Raw genomic sequence first — 17,837 nt, forward strand, 5'->3', positions numbered from 1 at the left:
AATGTTCTAATATAGTCTGGAATTTCAAATTTTGTACATAATAAACTAGTTATTTTCAGGTACTTCAGATATAAATAACTCCAATACAAAATTTTAACTTGCTCTGGTACTCAGTCACACTATTTTTAACTGAAAATATAACAAATAGATTTGACAATCTTTAGAAACATATTTCCATTTTTCCAATAATCTTGACACATCAATTATTTTGCTGGATGTTTTCCTGAAGGACTATGAACGGCTAGTATGCTTCACATGGAGCAAAAGAAAATGGAAAGGAGTGGGTACAGGTAAGGTGGCAAATCAATAAGCAACTTGAGTGCATGTATAAATTCAAGCACCTGAGCCCCATTTAAAGTCAGGTTCCATGTCTTTCCAATAGTTGATATCTAGAAAAAATGGAAAAAAATAGCCAAAATGTAAAACATATTAAAAATCTTAAATAGAACAGAATGGGCACTTTGTCAAGCCTATATTCTGCATTGATAGGGCATCAGAAATCAACGTTAAAAATTTGTCATACAGATTACAGCTGTTAGCAACTGCATTAATCTCTTTCAAAATATTTTTTTTTTTAAAGTACAAATAATGTTTTGTTAATTCCCAGAAGTCAGATCTCTTTTTTATTTACCTAAAAACTCCATACAATCAAATTGTGTGTAAAATCCAAGATCATAATTCCTTTTTCTCTGGCTCTTGATGGGCCATTACAGGGCCATTTATGTGCTTTTCTATGTAACATTGCACTCAATGCAAGTTTAGTCCATGGCATAAGTGTGGAGATTTTCTGTCTCACAGAGATGTGACCCTCACTGCTGGACATTTTCAGTCTGAGCACTTCAGCTTTTCCATGAACTGCCTGCAACTTGTGACTTGACTTTTGTTCTTTTTGCCTGGGGTGCTCACAGCTCCAACCAAAGCAAACTCTGTCCAGTGTCACACTTCCACTCTGGAGCAAAGATCCCTCAGGAATGATCTTTTTACTTCTACAAAGACAGTAAGAGACCAAGGTCTACATGGAAGAGGCTGCTGACAGCCCCACACACACTCAGTCATAGCCAGATATGTGACAAAGTCCAATCAAATCCTATTAGGGAATAATACAAATGACAGAGCTTAAAGAATACAGTTAACTCCTAGTTAGACAGCCCATAAATCTGTTCAGAACCTTCAGAACTTACCACCAGAACAAGAACCTCAAGACCTTTTATTTTAAACACCTGTTGTCCACGGAACCAACAACTCTGTTGCTTACAGACAAGATATTTCATCAACTTAAATACTATTAAAAGATGATTATGCACTGAGCTTTCCTGAAATTGTGTAACATTTGCATGGTATAACACATACTCTTACTTGTTCACTGCAGTCTGATTCAAAGTGCTATAAATATGTTTGCCCTTTCTGCTAAGCCTGCCTAAGGGATTAGCAACCCCCCAAAAGTTCAGTTGAATATTAACTGCATTAACTTTGCAGACTGTAACATACTGTTACACTCAAACAGCCTACGGTGTGGTATGGATGACTTACTTAATAAAAAATGTTTTCTTGCAAAGCCCGATTGCTAGAAAAAAGAATTTGCTCTGTCAAAGGGGGTGACCTCTTCCATTTAACTTCATAAAGCAAACAAACAAAAGGGAGAACTTTACAGAGATGTCCAGAGAAATGTTTATCATTTCATCTGTCAAACCAGATGGACTTCCTTTGGCAACACAGCACCAGCTCCACTCTACGTTAGAAATTAAGTCAGCTCACCATGAAAAAAACCTGTGAAATACAGCAGCAAAAGTGTCATCTACCGTAGTAATGTGAACTCAAAACCTGTAAAAGAAATATGTTTGCTTACTTTGTTAAGTAAGAAGTGCTTTGCATGCCAACTCCCATAAAAAACTCATGTGCTGGAAGACTCTTCAGCACAAAGTTATATAGTGGTGAGGACAAATAAAAAGAAGAGGAAATATTTAAAAGTTGGAAGAAGGAGAGTTGATAGGAGTGTGAAAGGGAGCTAGTGACAAAAGTGAAGGAAGAGCAGATTCTTGAACCTCTCAAGCAAAAAGCTCCCAGGCAGAGGCGGGGGCTGACTGGCAGTATCTGATCAAAAGATGACGAAAGGGAAAGAGAAAGAATAAAATGAGAAAAGCTGGGAGAAGTTTCTTAAGGTTATGAGGTAAAACGTATTTAATAGATTGCTAAAATACTTTTAAAGATTAAAAAACCCTCCTTCGTTATAACTGCAGTAATAAGAAACGTACAACCTGTCTATTACGAGATGGAAACAGAATTTGCATAATATGGGGGGTTTTTCCTTCTATAAAATATACACAACACAAATGTTATCTATCTGCTGTGGGAACACATAAAAATACTCAAAAGACCTTGATTCTGAACACTGCAATGAAACCATTCTCATTTGGTCTTCAAGGATCATGTCTGTATCAATTTGTAAAAACACACTCTCCCATACAAGGGACTTGGGTGTAACAGAAGATAAATCCAAACTTTGAGAATTAGAAACCATATTTCTTCATAATGCTGGACATTTACTTGCTTCTGCCATTCACCATCACCATTATGTTGTCTAGAAATAGAGACCAACAATAGATGTAGGTAATTACACAAGAACTTAAACTGCAGAGAGCTTCAGACCACAACATTAAACTGGAATTAAAGCTTTATAGGAAAAGAGAAATGTTTTACTCCCTGCAATCACCTCCCTCCCTCAAATACACACTGCACACCTGCTACCCACTAGCCAGATGGGACTGAATTCTCCTGAATCAGATCTTGGATTTTTAAGCTCAGCTTGAGTTCAATTGGATTTCAAGACATGAAAATATATTATCATTACACATTCAAAAAATTACACCAGTGCCCAGGAACTCCTAGTTTCAGTGCTGCTTGCACAATTAAATATGTATTGAAGTGGGATTATTGTCTCAAATGTTCTAGTAGAAATAAGTAAAATGCATCTTTGCATCAACATTTAATTTAATTACACATGCTTGCTTAATACATGAAAAACAGAAAAAAAAATTAAATCATCAACATGTTAAGTGAGATTGGGAATTGAGCTAATTTGCAGTGACCAGTAGAGTTTTTTAAAAAGTCTACAAAGGCAGTTTAGTAGCCCAAACTCACTCAAACATTGTAGAAAGTGGCCCTTAATGCACAGGTATCATAAAATATTAACACATGTCAAGAAAGAACTGGGAAGCATTATATTCCTAGAGGATTTGCTAAGTTTGCATAATACAACATTTGTTGTCAATAATTTCTTCAGTCAAGAGATGTCTAGCCTGTTCTCCAAAAGAAGATCTCTTCTTTCCTCCCTCTCTTCCAGCAGCACAGCTCCACCAAGTCCCTGTTGCCTGCACTTCAGTGAAGTGCTGCCAACTGGCAAAGCCACCTTGTCCATTGGGATTGGGATTGGGATTGGTCTTTGCCCACCTTCCCCTTCAGTCCCCAGACCAGCTTGGGACATGCAGGGGGTTAGCAAGGCCCCAGCCACGGGCGAGCCGCTCTCTGCAGGGCCTCTGGAAGCTGCTGCCGGTGGTGTTCCGCCAGAGCCGCACCTGGCAAGCGCCAGGGCGCAGGAATGCGAGTCCTGCCTGCTTGGCCAGCCTTGGACTGACCTTTAGTCGTAACGGGGAACAGGAGTTTTGTTAGTGAACACAGAGTTCTGGTCTACACATTTTTTAAATTGATTATTTTATTGATGAAAAGTGCCCAGGTGCCCTCACGACAGTCACTAATATAGATTTTGAAAATAAAATTAATTAAGGGCCAGTCTGGACCACCTTTACTGTCACCACGTAGCACCCTTTTCTACAAGTAACAATGCTATCAACCAGCGAGCACGAGTGGAGTGTTTGAGGAGTGTTTCATTACATCCCAAAACACCTAGCCATGGAGGTCAAGATCACTGTCACCTACCTATGCGTACACACCCCCCCACACACACACTCCCTCTCCTCTCCTCTCCTACCTTCCAAAGGGGAGGCAAGGCACGGAAAGCTCAGCAGTGTCAGAGCCGTGCTGCTCCAGGCTCCGTCCGTCCGGAGCGCGGCACGGGGCGAGCCCGGGCGGGAGCAGAGCAGCCTGGCACGCAGGCTAATCTGAATTACACTCATCCAGCCCTCCAAATGGTTCCTCATTAGCTGCGGGTTAATGGAGTCCCAGTGAGTAGTGTTATTTTCATCCCCTGCCTACTGAACGCAAAATTCATTTGCAAATATCCTGTAAAATACTGCAAAGCAAGCCAAACAGATATGACAACATAAGAGGCATACTATTTATGGAATGCACTTACCGTCATTTGGAAAAGGAAGCTGACATGAGCAACAGCCTAAATTTAGCAACACATTTAGTTTTTATTCACTAGTCACAATGACAACATTTTAGAAGGCTACTGCACACCTTGTGAGCCGAAAGGTTCCTCTGAAATCAAGACAGACTTTGATCTGAAAGGAATTCGGGATCAGCTCCTTAATGAATACAACACTGAGTTAAATTAAGGCAATCACCATCTTGACTTTCTATTCCAAGTAGATATAAAATTACATTGATTGCAGGAAATGGTGGCATTCAAACAATATTGCAATGGCCAAAGCCTGAAAGCTAAATTCATTGTCAAGCTAAACTAGGCTTTCAGAGGGCACCATTTGATTTGAGGCAAAAAAGCATCTGCAAACCACATATTTTCAATTAATAGTGTAAAAGGCACAGAGTAAGAAAGGAAAAACACAGGTCAATATGCCACATGCCACTCAAAGAAGCAGAGTCTCTGCACCAAGATACTGTGCATATATATATATATATATATATATATATATATATATATATATATATATTTACACATGTATGTGTATATATGTATGTGAGTGCATGCATACGTTATGGGCTTTTGTTGGTTTTTTTTTTTAAGGCTGCTGTACTACAAAGGCCAAATTTGAGCTCCAAAAAGGCACAATGCGTCTCTGAACAGCCTGACAATGCTCTTTTACCCACACTATCTTTAATTCAAAAGTAATTTCAAATCAACAGCACACAAAGTTAAGCCTAGTTCTTTTGAAAACTCAGAAAAAGAATTAATTCGAACCCTTACCTTTGGCACCTTAAAGACTTTTGGCCATGACTTACCTGTATAAATAGAAAGAACTAATTTACTACAGAAATGCCCATGGGCAAACATGTTCTGGCTAATGAAGTGTTCAGCTTTTGCATGATTAACCAGCTGGTGGGGGTGGTGTAAAAATCACAGGGCATAAAATAATAAGAAAAATTGATTAGCAGCTCTCTTTTAAAGCACTCTAAGAAAAATTTCCTTATTTTTGCTGAGCAGTTTGGAAAGTGACTGTACAGAAAGACAGACTTGAATGACTTACCAAGGAGTCAGGCAGAGACTGCTCCAGGCACTCACTCCTCCAAGACCTGCATCGCAGAGAGGTTCAAGTGAAAAGCAAGATACCAACCAGCACCAAGGCTGGATTATTTATACAACATGTCCTGCCACTAGTCATAAGGGCAATTTTCTACTATATTGCAAAAGACATTGTATCAAGTTAAAGCCATGATTATGCCTTGACTCAGTTTCTTCCCCCAATGCTCTACACTATAACACCTGAGCTGGCTACAGCCATTCCCAAGAGCCAGTTTAAAAGTGCCTCCACTTCTCCAGTCCATGAGCTGAGGAATTCACATGCTGCTTAGAAATAATGCACATATTTAGGTGATGCTACATAAAAAAGGTGGGGGTTTGCACTCACTAAGGACAAAAATCCTCTTACCCTTATCATCCTGTACAAGGGGTTCCTTACAAGCTCACATGCTCTGCCCTCAAAATAGGACCTAATTAGTGTACAAATATTTGGCAGACAGGTCACGAAAATAAATTTATCATTAACTCTCCCCTAAACCAAGGCAGGTTATCCTGGAGCAGTTTCACTTCATACTCATTTGCTCTGGGTAACCCTTCAGCTCAGGTACAATGGGCACAAAACAGTTTTTTAAGAAGAAAACCCATATATTTTTATGGCATGGAATTACTGCAGAAATATGAAAAAGCTGCTAACATAAAACATATGTACCAGGAATAAAATATAAAAACAAAAATTTAAGTTACAGATAATTTGTAGTAGGCTTTTGTAACAGTCACAGTCCCTTTTAATGTCATTACTTCTATGGAAAATGCATGTTTTTACCTATTTATGGACTTTCAAAGACTGGTTTACAGCCCTCCCATGTACCATGGGAGAAAAAGGCAAAGAATTTGCAATGTGTTCCAGCCCTGGGGATGCAACCTTAACTCCAGTGCTGGGACCTCATGGGCTGGGAACCTACATTCACTCCCTCTGGCAATAAACAAGCTGTCCCCTTACACCCACAGCTGATTTCTAACCATAACCAGATATTGCTTCCTTCAGAGTCCTCTCTTGTAGTATGTGATGGCATATGATATACCTTCATATGCCAAATTACCTGGACAGTAATTAAATTCTCAGATCATTCTGGTACACCATGCATACTGTGGCTCAAAATACTCAATCATACCATGGGATTCTTTGTGAGAAGCAATCATTTTACCTGAAGTAAAAGCTATTTTTTTAAGAAGTACCCAGAAAAGCAGAACTATCTAGCCCATTTTCTTTCTTTTCATGATTTCTGTATTTACTTTAATTACCACTTCCTCAGGAAGACAGTATCATTTTAAATGCACCCAAAGAAAGATTTTCTCATGCAGTTTCCCTATAGGAACCAGGTAGATTATCCTGAGAACAGATTGCTTTACATGTACACCAAACATTCACACTGAAGAACTGGTCAGGGCATGCAGGTAAAATAACTCTATAAATATACCTGATAAGAAAGAAAGACCTCTATGGAATACCTCAGAAATCTTCTCACTAACTTCATAGTTAGTCAAGATCTGTGATATCAAATAGGTTTTTCCCCATTTTCAAGGCATTGCTGGATCACTGGACCTTTATAGATCTTACTTTCAAGTCTTCTCTAACTTTTTGGAAACATTTCTACATATTAACACTTAAGAAAGTGGGCATAGAGCAGACATGAGCAAACTGAAATAGAGGAAAACTAAAAACACTGGCATTTCTCTCAGTACATCAGTTGTGAAAGTTGTGAAATTCCAGATAGAATGCATCATTAAAAGAGAAATTTCTAGCTAAACAAGAAGTGGTATTAAATTCCACCTAAGTCTAATTTCTGTGGTCATATTTGAATCATGAGCCATTTCTAAAATGTCGTGTATTTCTAACTCAGATAAACTGGGACCCTGACAACACTTGTAAGCTGTGTTTGAAGCTATTTTCAAACATGGTAACAGCCTAATATGGTTACAACACAATTTATTAATTGCAGCTATACTTGCTAAGAAATTATGCTATGCAGTATCTAAGTAACATCATAATTTTAGCTAGCCTACTTGTTTCAAAAGTAAATTTTTTTTAAAGCCTGTTTGCTACAGAAAGTGAATTCTTGTTAAAACTGTACTTCCTTAAAGGAATTCAGAAACACAGATACAAGGCACAGCTGGTTTACAGAAGGCAAAACCTAATTCTTCAGACCTGTGCATCATACTTCAAAAGCTTTATGTAATTATCTGTTTGTTTACTTTTGAGCAATTGCTTGGGAAGAGCCCCCCAGTGAGTGTTTGTTACGAGCTCTGCAGAGGGGTCAAGCACAACATTCAGACTGCACACTGCAGGTTTGCCTTCAAAGAACAAGCATACATAAAGGTATTTAGGTGCTTAATTCCACTTATATCCACTCTCAGGGAAATTGATAGCAAGTAAGTGCCTCTGAGGACATGATCCTTTGACATCAAAGTGGATTCCTCAAATGGATCCAGGTCCATGCTTCTATGGACACCAAAACAGCAGAAAATAAAACCATTCTGCTTTGTGGCTTCCTTATCCTCTTCTACACTGGAGTTTCTCTAAGACCATGGCTCCTGGTAGAGGACATAACAGCCAAACAGGCTGGTCTAATTAACCAGAGTTTTTCATACTAATTAGGAACAACACGAGCATTAAGCAATCAATAGGACACCTTATGCCAGTATTGCTTAAGCCTGCTTTGACGGCTTCTGGTTCAGCTGTACCCTTGAAGCAAATTTGGAGGGTTCTTCCTGACACCCTCCCATGCAGCATCAATTTTTAGCAACAATAATCTTTCCCATTACACTAGAAATCGATAAGCAACATTGTTAACCAATGGGATGCAGCTAAAAGTTATGATGTAAAGTGCCAAAAGGATTTTTTTTTTAATTTTAGCAAAGTATTTTGATCACTTTCAATGTGATTATACACTTGACCAGTGAGTAACACAGTATGACATTCACCACACTGCAAACAAATTGCATACAGACTTGTTTAACACACACATCCCACTCAGGAGCAAGGGGAACCATGCTCCACCATTTACTGTACACTCAGCCACTCGCTTCCAAATTCATATGAAATAACATTGCAATCATTTTTTCAGAAGTCATTTAAAACTCCCCCTAAATAACTTCTAAAGGACAGGTGTCAAGAAAGTAATATGTCTTAAGTACAGATAAAAACAGAAAACCTGTAAAACATCTTTCCCAATTGAGAGGCTCAGCTGCTAAAATTAGTTCTTGGAATTTCTCCTTTGGGTGCCAGTTCAGATCTTGCTCCAAAAGACTACTAACAATCAACACTACTAACTTTGAAATAATCCACAACTACTCAATAAGACCTGTTTGCTGATTAGGTGCATGCAACCCCCTCACTAAGCATCACATTCTCATACCCTTATTTTTAAAAGTGCACTTTTGTCCAGTGTCCCAAAACTAACTGTACAAACACAAAGAACTCAGATGCCCTCTCAACCCCCACTGGAAGTGACAAGTGAGTCCTTCTAAAATTGCAGACACATACTGTCAAGTGCAGGTGTTTGTAAACAAGTTTGGAAATGTTTCTAATTTTAAACCATAGGAGTTAAAATTAGAAGTCCAATCCTCTAGCCTTAAAAAAAAGAACTTCCAAAAATGTTCGTCTAAATGAGAGCACTCAGTGATGTTTCATGTAGTAACGAGAGCAGAATTCCTGTGCACACTGCTCTTAATCGAACTTTCCACTATGAGTTACATTACATTTCTTCAAAAAAATAAAAAAGGATTTGATAAGAATTTTAATTTGCTGTCATACTATGATACTGTATATTTGAAAGTACAATCTAAAAATACCCTATTCACAGGTCTCCCATGTTTCATATAATTATAAAGAGGAAAAAAAGTTCCCAAATCTTCTGAATCTGTCTTAGTTGACAACATCAAAGTTCAGCTTTTATGGAGAGCTTCCCACGCTGACCTTCTGAGAACTCAAACCAAACTCTGCTTGAGGGAGCCTTACTCTTCTGGATTAAGTTCTCCTCAATAACCTCAACTACTGCAAAGCTTGGATTGCTTGGCACAAAACTGGTGAGACATGCAACTCAGAGAGGCAATCCCAGAGCTCTCAGAGATGGAGATCTTGGGATGCTGTCACTGAACTTGAGATGTCTCATACTTGTCTTCACTATTCTGATGTGGGGGTCAGAAATGCAGCTCTAAGGAGCCACATGATTTGACCAACACTTCAGACAGAGGCTGAGGAAAGGCAAATCCTGCAGCTCTCATACACCATTTACAGTGTACTATGACAAGACAGTGCAGGCACAAAGATGGACTTTGCCTTTGCAGAAGTTTAGGGAGAAAGAGCTAAGGGAGAGAGAGCTCCTTTAAAGGGAAAAGAAAAAAGATTAATTAATCTCATTATTTCTTAAAGGAAACATAGTAGCACATTTGAGCATGTCAGAATAGCTTCTGCTGATTACAAGTCAGCAAACATGAAACAAATGCAGGGAGGCTCAACTATGGCCTTGATTCAAGAATGGAGTCGTCTCCTGCTGCACTGTCCTGAAGAGAATGGAAAGGAACACAGGTTAAACAGTGAGGACCTGATCCAGAACAAGGTGGAACTGGCTCTGCCCAGCAGACATCCTTCTCTTCCCCACCTACAGCACAGACAGGTGCTGCAAGGGGCAGGGAAACAACAGCTCTTTGTCCCCTACACAGCCAGCCTCCTCCTCCTACTCCACTGGGATGTTACAGGACAGAAGAAAAGCCCAAACCCATCGTCCTCGAGAACCAGGACAGAAAGTAAGTTGCCCATGTCTCATCACAGCCAGGGAGCTATTTCACATAATAACTACTATCCAGCCTTTCCTTTTCCTTCCCTTCCTTTACTTTTTAGCCTTTGCTCTGTAAAAACAATAGTGTAAAAAAATTTTTTTTTTCTGTATAGCCTTTTGAAATTCACTACATCCAGCAAACATGACCACACCAGTTTAGTGCTGTACAGTCTTGTACCCAGTGAGTGCAGTGCTTTCAAAGCAGGAGACTTGCAGGTGGCATTTCCTTTGCAGCAAGACATAATGCCATAAAATAATGGAATGAGTTGAGTTGGAAGGGACCTTACTAGTCATCTAGCTCCAACATCACTCCAATGAGTAGAGACAGCTTCCATTGGACTGGGTTTCTCTAAGTACCAACCAACCCAGCCTTGAAAACTGCAATGGCTGAAGCATCCAGTTTCTCTTGGCAACCTGTTCCAGTATCTCACCACCCTGACAGTAAAAAATTTCTCCCTAACACCTCATCTAAACCTCTGTCAGTTCAAAGCCATTTTCCCTTGTCCTGTCATTATATCCTGATAAAAATTATGTCCCCATTTATTCTTACAGGTCACTTTTAGGTACTGAAGACTATAAAATCTCCTCAGGACCTTCTCTTCTCCAACAATCCCAACTTCTCTCTACATAGAAGTGCTTCAGCCCTCTGACCATCTTTGTGGCCTCCTCCAGACTAACTCTAATGAGTCTACATTCTTCCCATGCTGGAGACTCCAGAGCTGGACACACCACTCACCAGAGCTGAGGAGAGCAGGAGAATCTCCTCCCTCAACCTGCTCACCATGCTGCTTCTGTTGTAGCCCAAGACATGGTTTGCTTTCTGGGATGCAAGAGCATATTGATGGGTTTTATTGAGCTTCTCATCAATCAACCTGGAATTGCTTCCCTCTTAAGCCATTCCCTGCCTTTTAAAGACAATTCCTTTTGTTGTTGTTGTTGTTGTCTGTGTGTGACATAAGCAAGGGATGGAGAAGCCACTTAGGTGAAGGGACCACAGTAATTAGGAACAGAGTGATAGTGCATCTCACCTGCAGCTCTCTTTTTCCTAGGCTTGGGTACCTCAGCCTCCCCTCTCCTGGCCAGTGCTGTGAGAGCTCCCTCTCCTGTTCCAGTTATCCAATATTAGACCTTGTCCTACTGGAAGTGTGGCCTGAGTGAACAGAACAGGTTCTAAGAGAGTCTCAGCAAACCAGGTTTCCTGCTACAAGCTGACATCAAATTCATTCCCTGAGGGGGAAATAATATAAACTTCCAACTAAAACCTATGAAAATTTACTTCTTTATTAAACATAGATTTATATTCACATGCCCAAGTTGGTACACATATTATGGATATTGTGTATATACAATATATACACATATATACCCATAAGTATATGGGGGCACACACACACATAGCATTGCAAATATTTAATACTACTTACCTCATTGTGATTTTAATTCCAAGCAAGGATAAAAATCATTAGTTTCTACATGCCCATCTAAACTCCTGAATGTACTTGTACTAGACTCACCTAGAAAAATATCTTTTCCTAAATGAATACATATTGGAGCTGTGTTTGCAAGTCTAAAAAACTAGCCTTTTCACTGGGTATATAAATGTCTTAATTAACAATAAACATGCATTTATAGGATTCTGCATCAAATTCTAGATCAGATAAGATAATTAACCCATTACAATTTTCTAAGATATTAGATGAAAGAAAAGACATTTAGCAAATGCATAATCGGACTTAAGCATTTGAGTGGTAAAATAATCTCAGATAGTGCTTTATTTCTAATATTTTCTGCATGCTCAAAATGAAAGCATGAAGAGCTGTGCAATTGCATATATATCTTCTACCAAAAATAGCTGAAAAATACTATAGAAGAGTGCCTGCTGGGTTGGTTATAAAAGTAAAGTATAATCCATTAACTGCTAATTAGAAGCATCAGAAGCAGGCTTTGCTGCAATAAGAGCTGGCCCCTAAGTAGATGTTTCTGTAACCATTTAAAGGCACAGGGTTTCTCCAGTTGCTGAGAATGGAGCTTGGATGGTTTCAGCATAAAGGCCATGTGAAAAGAGACTATGGCACTTGGCCATGTTACCCAGCTGTTTTCTAAATATGATGACAGGTGCCATTTTTTCCATTTGATCATGGAACGTAATACATCTTCAAACAAATTTTCCCCAACTAGTCTGGTGCAGTTACATTTCAGAGATTCAAATATAAGAATATTTGCTTTTTTACTCTGACAGACACATATTGCAGAGTCTTTGGCAGATTATTTCATTGTCGGCCTTTTTTTCAGAGCTGAATTTTTAGTTTATGTATTATTTTGCTTTTTACTGCCACTGTAGGAGGGAAAGAATAAGCACTTGGGCAAAGGATTTAATTCTGAAGGCATTAAAAAAAAAGGGGGGGGAGGGAGAGCTACTATTTATAATTAGACAATAAATTTGACTTAAATAAGGAAGAATCCTCTTCCTCTCTGTTCACTACTTCCTAAAGGATAGGAAGTATTGCCATAATTTCTGCTCTTCTTTATCTGACTAGCTACCTGGCCATACTGAGCTCCTTTCCTGTCACTAGAAGGCCAAGCAGATTTTTTGATCCATTTGCCTACGAAAAAAAATCTTAAAGGGTTAGGGCAAAATAAAAGGTGAATCTAGAAGAAATCCCAGTAGTCCAGCTCCCTGCAGAGCTACCCAAGACCCAGAAAGCAGCAATTATGGACATGAACAATAAAGAGATGATGCCTTGAAAGGGACCACAGGCTCCAAACCCCAGCCATGCTGCATGTGGAGCCAAAGGGAGCTCAGCTTCCTCCAGGGCTGGAGTGGCCTCGAGCAGTACAAGAAGACAGGATACAAGTCAGACTGCACAACTCCAAAAATCAGGAAAAAACCAAGCAGATAACTAACTTCCCGTGTTAAAAAAGGGATGTAGCTAGCACAAGGGGAAATAGTTCAGGTCAATGTTTTGGGCTTTTCATCTCCATGGATCGATCAGCTAGTAAACATAGGAAGAAAATTTGTGTGGGGCAGGAAATGAGGGCATTCAGCTTTTTTCTTTCTGCCCTATTTTCATCTACAACACAGAAGAAATTTCTTTTAAAATGGTGAAATAGGGGCATCCATTAAGGAAAATTAAGATGGTAACAAATAATTTTAGAAAGGTAAACATCTAAGAAACAATAAAAATAAGATTACAGTAGAAACAATAAAATCAAACTTCATTTAAACCAATGTCTTAAATATTTGTTAAACCTGGCAGAAGCTCTTACAAGGCAGATGAGTATATCTGTTTTCATTCTGTATGTAAGAAAACAACCATAAAATGCCCCAAAGCCACGGAGGGAGTCAGTGTCAAAGACATGATTAGTAGTTCAGAAGTTATCTGATTCGGGTCACATGGTGTTCCAAAAACCATACCTAAATATAGCATGCAAGAGATCTGCACAAAGAGCAATCCCATGATGGGAGCACACTAAACTCTCCATAAAATTAATTAGGGTTATTTTGAGGCAACCAAAGGAAAGCAAGAAGGGGAAAAAAAAAAAAAAATCAATCCTTGCCCTGCCCAGTTCTGCAAGAGCAGATGTCTCTGGTATGAACAAGCCTGGTATGAGTGTGCAGCCCAGGCACTCAGGGAGATGGCTCCTGGGGAAAACCCCATACAGCACCAATGTGGAAGGTGGGTGGGGGGCACAGTGTGGCTGTATTAAGGAATACAGCTCACTGGGGAAGAGGATGCCCTGTCAGCAAGAGGACCATCAGGAAGCCAATACTTGAGTTCTGCTGCTGTTAATTGCATCCCTCTAACACAGAAACAAAACCACCTTTTTGGAAAGGGAAGGTCCATCTAAAAAATACCCTTGGCACAGACCAAGAAGCTGGGAAAAAACAAATGCTTCCCAAGGTAAAATGGAAAGAAAATTTCCTGTTGGAAGTTGTTATCCCTGAAATTCGCCATTAGCTTTGCCCCTTGACAGGGAGGAGAATTTTCTGATCGAGCCTAAAGAACTACTTCTAACAGCCTTCCCTATGTGTAGGCTTAAGGAGCAACCTCATGGAAAAGTATGACCCTCAAAAGGCAGTCAGAGCAGGAGAAAGGGAGGAGTGTTCCTCAGGTCTTTTGAGTTTCTTTTGGTCCCTCTCTGCTATGTGAGCACATTTTTTCCTGTCTTTCCTGAACACTGAATTGCCACGTGGCTTCTGACCTCTGCTGACCTACAAGCTGATTTCAGCCAGCTGGCCTAGTTCACAATTTCCCTATAATACCTATTTTTGAAAACTAAAAAACTCTGCTGGTGAATGCCATGGCAAAGGTTTTAGGATGACCACAATCATCAATTTACTTGGGTATCACCTTTGTTGCTAAGTACCTAAGGGGGAACACCATTCTTCCCCAAACACTAGAACATGCAGGATGTGTTGATGTTACCTTGAAGACCTGGGCAAAGCTGAAGCAGAGCAGGACAAAGTGCAGGACAAAGCTGAAAAGAGGCAGACTTGTGAGGAGTGCTGCTGTCAGCAGGTAGAAAGCAGGCTCTTGAGCCCAGACCACGGAGCAGGTGCTCCAGAAGGCAGGTAACAAAACAGAGTGAGCGTGGGACACAAACTGCAAATTTCGGCTCCAACGCTTCAGGCCATTAGCAGGTGCTTCAGGCAGTCATCCAAATCAAAGTAAGAAAGTGGAAAGAGCCAAATGCTGGTTAAAGAGGTTTGCTAACATGAAAATCCCAGCATGGGCAGTTAAAACACTTTCCCATTGTGGGAGCAGGCTAATAAGAAGAAAAGAACCAAACAAAAAGCATATGCAATTTTTGTAAAAATGGCTGTGTTGGGGATTTTACTATCCTGTACTCGAGCCCTGTGATGCAAATGTTGGCTGGGATGCTGAGATCAGCAGTTATATGTCCTCAGGTGGTTAGAGACAAGACAGAAAAGAGCTGGCATTTGGGGAAAATAGAGGGCCCATTTGATAATGCTTCACTTGATTGTAAGAGGGTTTCCCCTGTGGGTATTGTCCCAAAGAAAGCTCCAGGCAAGTTTAGAATGGTTCATTACTTGTCACATCTAGAAGGTGAGTCAGTTAATGATTACACTGACTCCCTTTTGACTTCAGCTTCATGTGTTTTCAATCTGAGAGCTGTGCTCTCATCAAGTCAAACACCACTCACCACAAACAGAAACACACAGGGTATCTGCTTTTCAGATGCACACGGCACAGCCGTAGTTATTTGATTTGTCAGGATTTTCCTGGCACTTTGCAAATCATATTTTTGGTAGCTAATACACAGCATTTGCAACCCATGTTTAGGGTGTGTCACTTTTTTATAGTAACGTACAGTTCAGAGACCTGGCACTTGCTTTATTGGGATTACTCTCCAAAGGTCCCAATATTGGGGCCTTGAAAGGATCTTCATAAAATCCAAATATCTACTTCCTCAAGGGTGAATTCCCCAAGGTCTCCTCAACCTGGAACAACACTACCTGGTTTAATTTACCTTACACAGACATTAGAAATAGAACTGACTATTCCAAACAGTTGTTGGTTCAGGCTAACTATCCTGGCCAATGATAGTGTATTTTAATCAGATGGTCACTTGAACATTATTGGTAATGTTCTCCTCACTGAGGCTTGCATCCCTTGCCAGAGGCTAGCAGGCTTGACAGAAGGAGAGACACAAATTCCTTTTATCAGAGTAACATGAGTCAATATGTGGAAAGATACTTCCATCTGCTCTGTGTTTCTGGTGACATGACATTACCGTATAATTTGGTATACGTTTATAGCAGAACAGATAAAACAAGATGGTTCAGCTACTATCATTTATTTCCACATGTATGGGGAGCTCTCTCAAGCCATTTTCTATAGAAATGGCTAAGATTCACTATGGAAATTCTGAGGGAAAAAAATGGCACAGACAGACGACTTTTCAAAAAATAAACAAATGCTCTTTCTCAAACTGCACTCCAAGAAAATGCATTTGGTCAGGTACAGGAATTGCCAAAGAAACCTGCTGCATCCAGCAACTTGCAGACACACACAACCTACTAAACACAACCCATGAGTAGAGAGGCCTGTGCTGTTTCTGCATTAATTTCATGTCCCTGTGTGTTACCAGATCCCTGGGACTTTCATGGTCTGTGGGCAGCAAATCGGCTGAGCCAAAAGGGAAGGTTCCACCTGACTAGGCCAGGAGGAGCTATATTAAGCTTGTCTCAGCTGGAGGTCATTCTGCATATTTTGAAGGCTACTTTCTTGGTAGCTGGTCAAGCAACCAGTGACCAGAAATTAAGAACCTAATCTGTGTAACATCCATAATACTCAGAATGCTCTGAAGTCCAACCCTTACGTATATGAAGTTCTTCATTTCCAAAATGTTTGTCCAAAGCCATTTCTGTCAGGGCCAAGCAGGCTCTTGGGTTTGTTAAGCAGTTGCTTCATGTCTCATTTCTAGTAGGCTGCTGGTAGCCCTGCAGCCAAGAATTCATTTTCACAATTCCAAAACATTTTTTGATACTTCCTGACCAAATGGCTTTGCAGTAGAAATTGGTTTCTGTCACCATCTGTTGTTCTATAGTTCGGAAGGGCTAACATTTTCCTTCAAGAGGGAAAAAGTTGGGGAGGATGCATGGCCATTACAAATGGAAGAGAGATTCTTTTCCTTACTGTCACTTTATAGGGAAGGCTTGGCCTATTTCTCAGCAGCTGTGAAATTGTCATCAGCAGCATTCTTTACAAAGCTTGGTGGCATATGGAATATATTGCTCACTTCTTAATACTGTAAAAACAACCTTGCCGCATAACTGAGCTAGGCAAAGAAAGCAGGTGCTTGATAAAAAAAATTCCATCATACATCAAGCCTCTATAGACTTTTTAGAAACTCTAGACAAGGATATTTTGAAGACAAGTATGAGTTTGAATTAATTAAATAATATTTTATAGAAGCCCCTAGTCTTCAGAGGTGGGAAAGTCCCTTAAAAATGAGCAGGTGAAATCACTGTGCCACAGGATACCATCATATTCTGCCATTCACAAAGGCAAAGTTCACATTTCACACTGAAGGGAAGTGTCATCCCCTGCTTTGCAAGACATTGAACACTGATGCAAGAGTCCTGTCTCCATTTCTGATGTGGTAAAGAGACTATTTATTTAGCATCAGTTTTACCCCATCTCTTTTTGTCACACCCTGGCCTTATTTTTACAGCTTCTTAACCAAGAAGTAAATTAAACAAAAAAACAATAACAACAACAACAACAACAATAATAATAGTAGTCTATGGCATTCTGGTAACCATACACACTGAATTGCAAACACAGGGCTAGAATTGTAGGAGTTTAGGTTCTTACTACAGGAGACACTCATAGAACAAAAGGTAAATAAGCTTATTGAATATGCTGGTCTTTAAACAGTCAAGAGCATTGAAAAAAAAAAAAAGCATAAAAATAAGATGAAGTATCAGCAAAGGGATGATGCTGTGCTGCAGTTCTGTGCCCACTGCTGTACACTCCCCAGTGAATGTCCACTCAGCCACCCCTGCACATACACATGCAGATATATTCATGGTCATCTGTGCCCTGCACCTAGAATGGCCCCAGCAGGTGAAACCAAAGGGCCACTTAGACTGA

The 17,837-nt window shown here is 39.9% G+C and overlaps 1 protein-coding gene across 26 annotated transcripts in view; it reads right to left on the bottom strand.

Moving 5' to 3' along the window:
- Positions 1–17,837, bottom strand: part of ESRRG (estrogen related receptor gamma) — a 368,929-nt gene that overhangs the window by 330,269 nt on the left and 20,823 nt on the right. For 9 of the 26 annotated variants that reach the window (XM_079328604.1, XM_079328606.1, XM_079328599.1 and 6 more), the window contains one exon: positions 5,385–5,430. The exons of 11 other annotated variants lie outside the window; for them this stretch is intronic. Coding sequence is in view for 3 of the 15 variants with exons in the window: in XM_079328607.1 (XP_079184733.1) it covers positions 5,385–5,430 (46 nt within the window). In the remaining 12 variants the exon portion in view is untranslated. Of the gene's footprint in view, positions 1–5,104; positions 5,140–5,384; positions 5,431–17,837 lie in introns of all 26 variants that reach the window. 6 more of the 26 variants (XM_079328615.1, XM_079328611.1, XM_079328600.1 and 3 more) reach the window with 1 other exon arrangement.

This window comes from Erithacus rubecula, assembly GCF_903797595.1.
Source record: "Erithacus rubecula genome assembly, chromosome: 2".
Taxonomy (NCBI): domain Eukaryota; kingdom Metazoa; phylum Chordata; class Aves; order Passeriformes; family Muscicapidae; genus Erithacus; species Erithacus rubecula.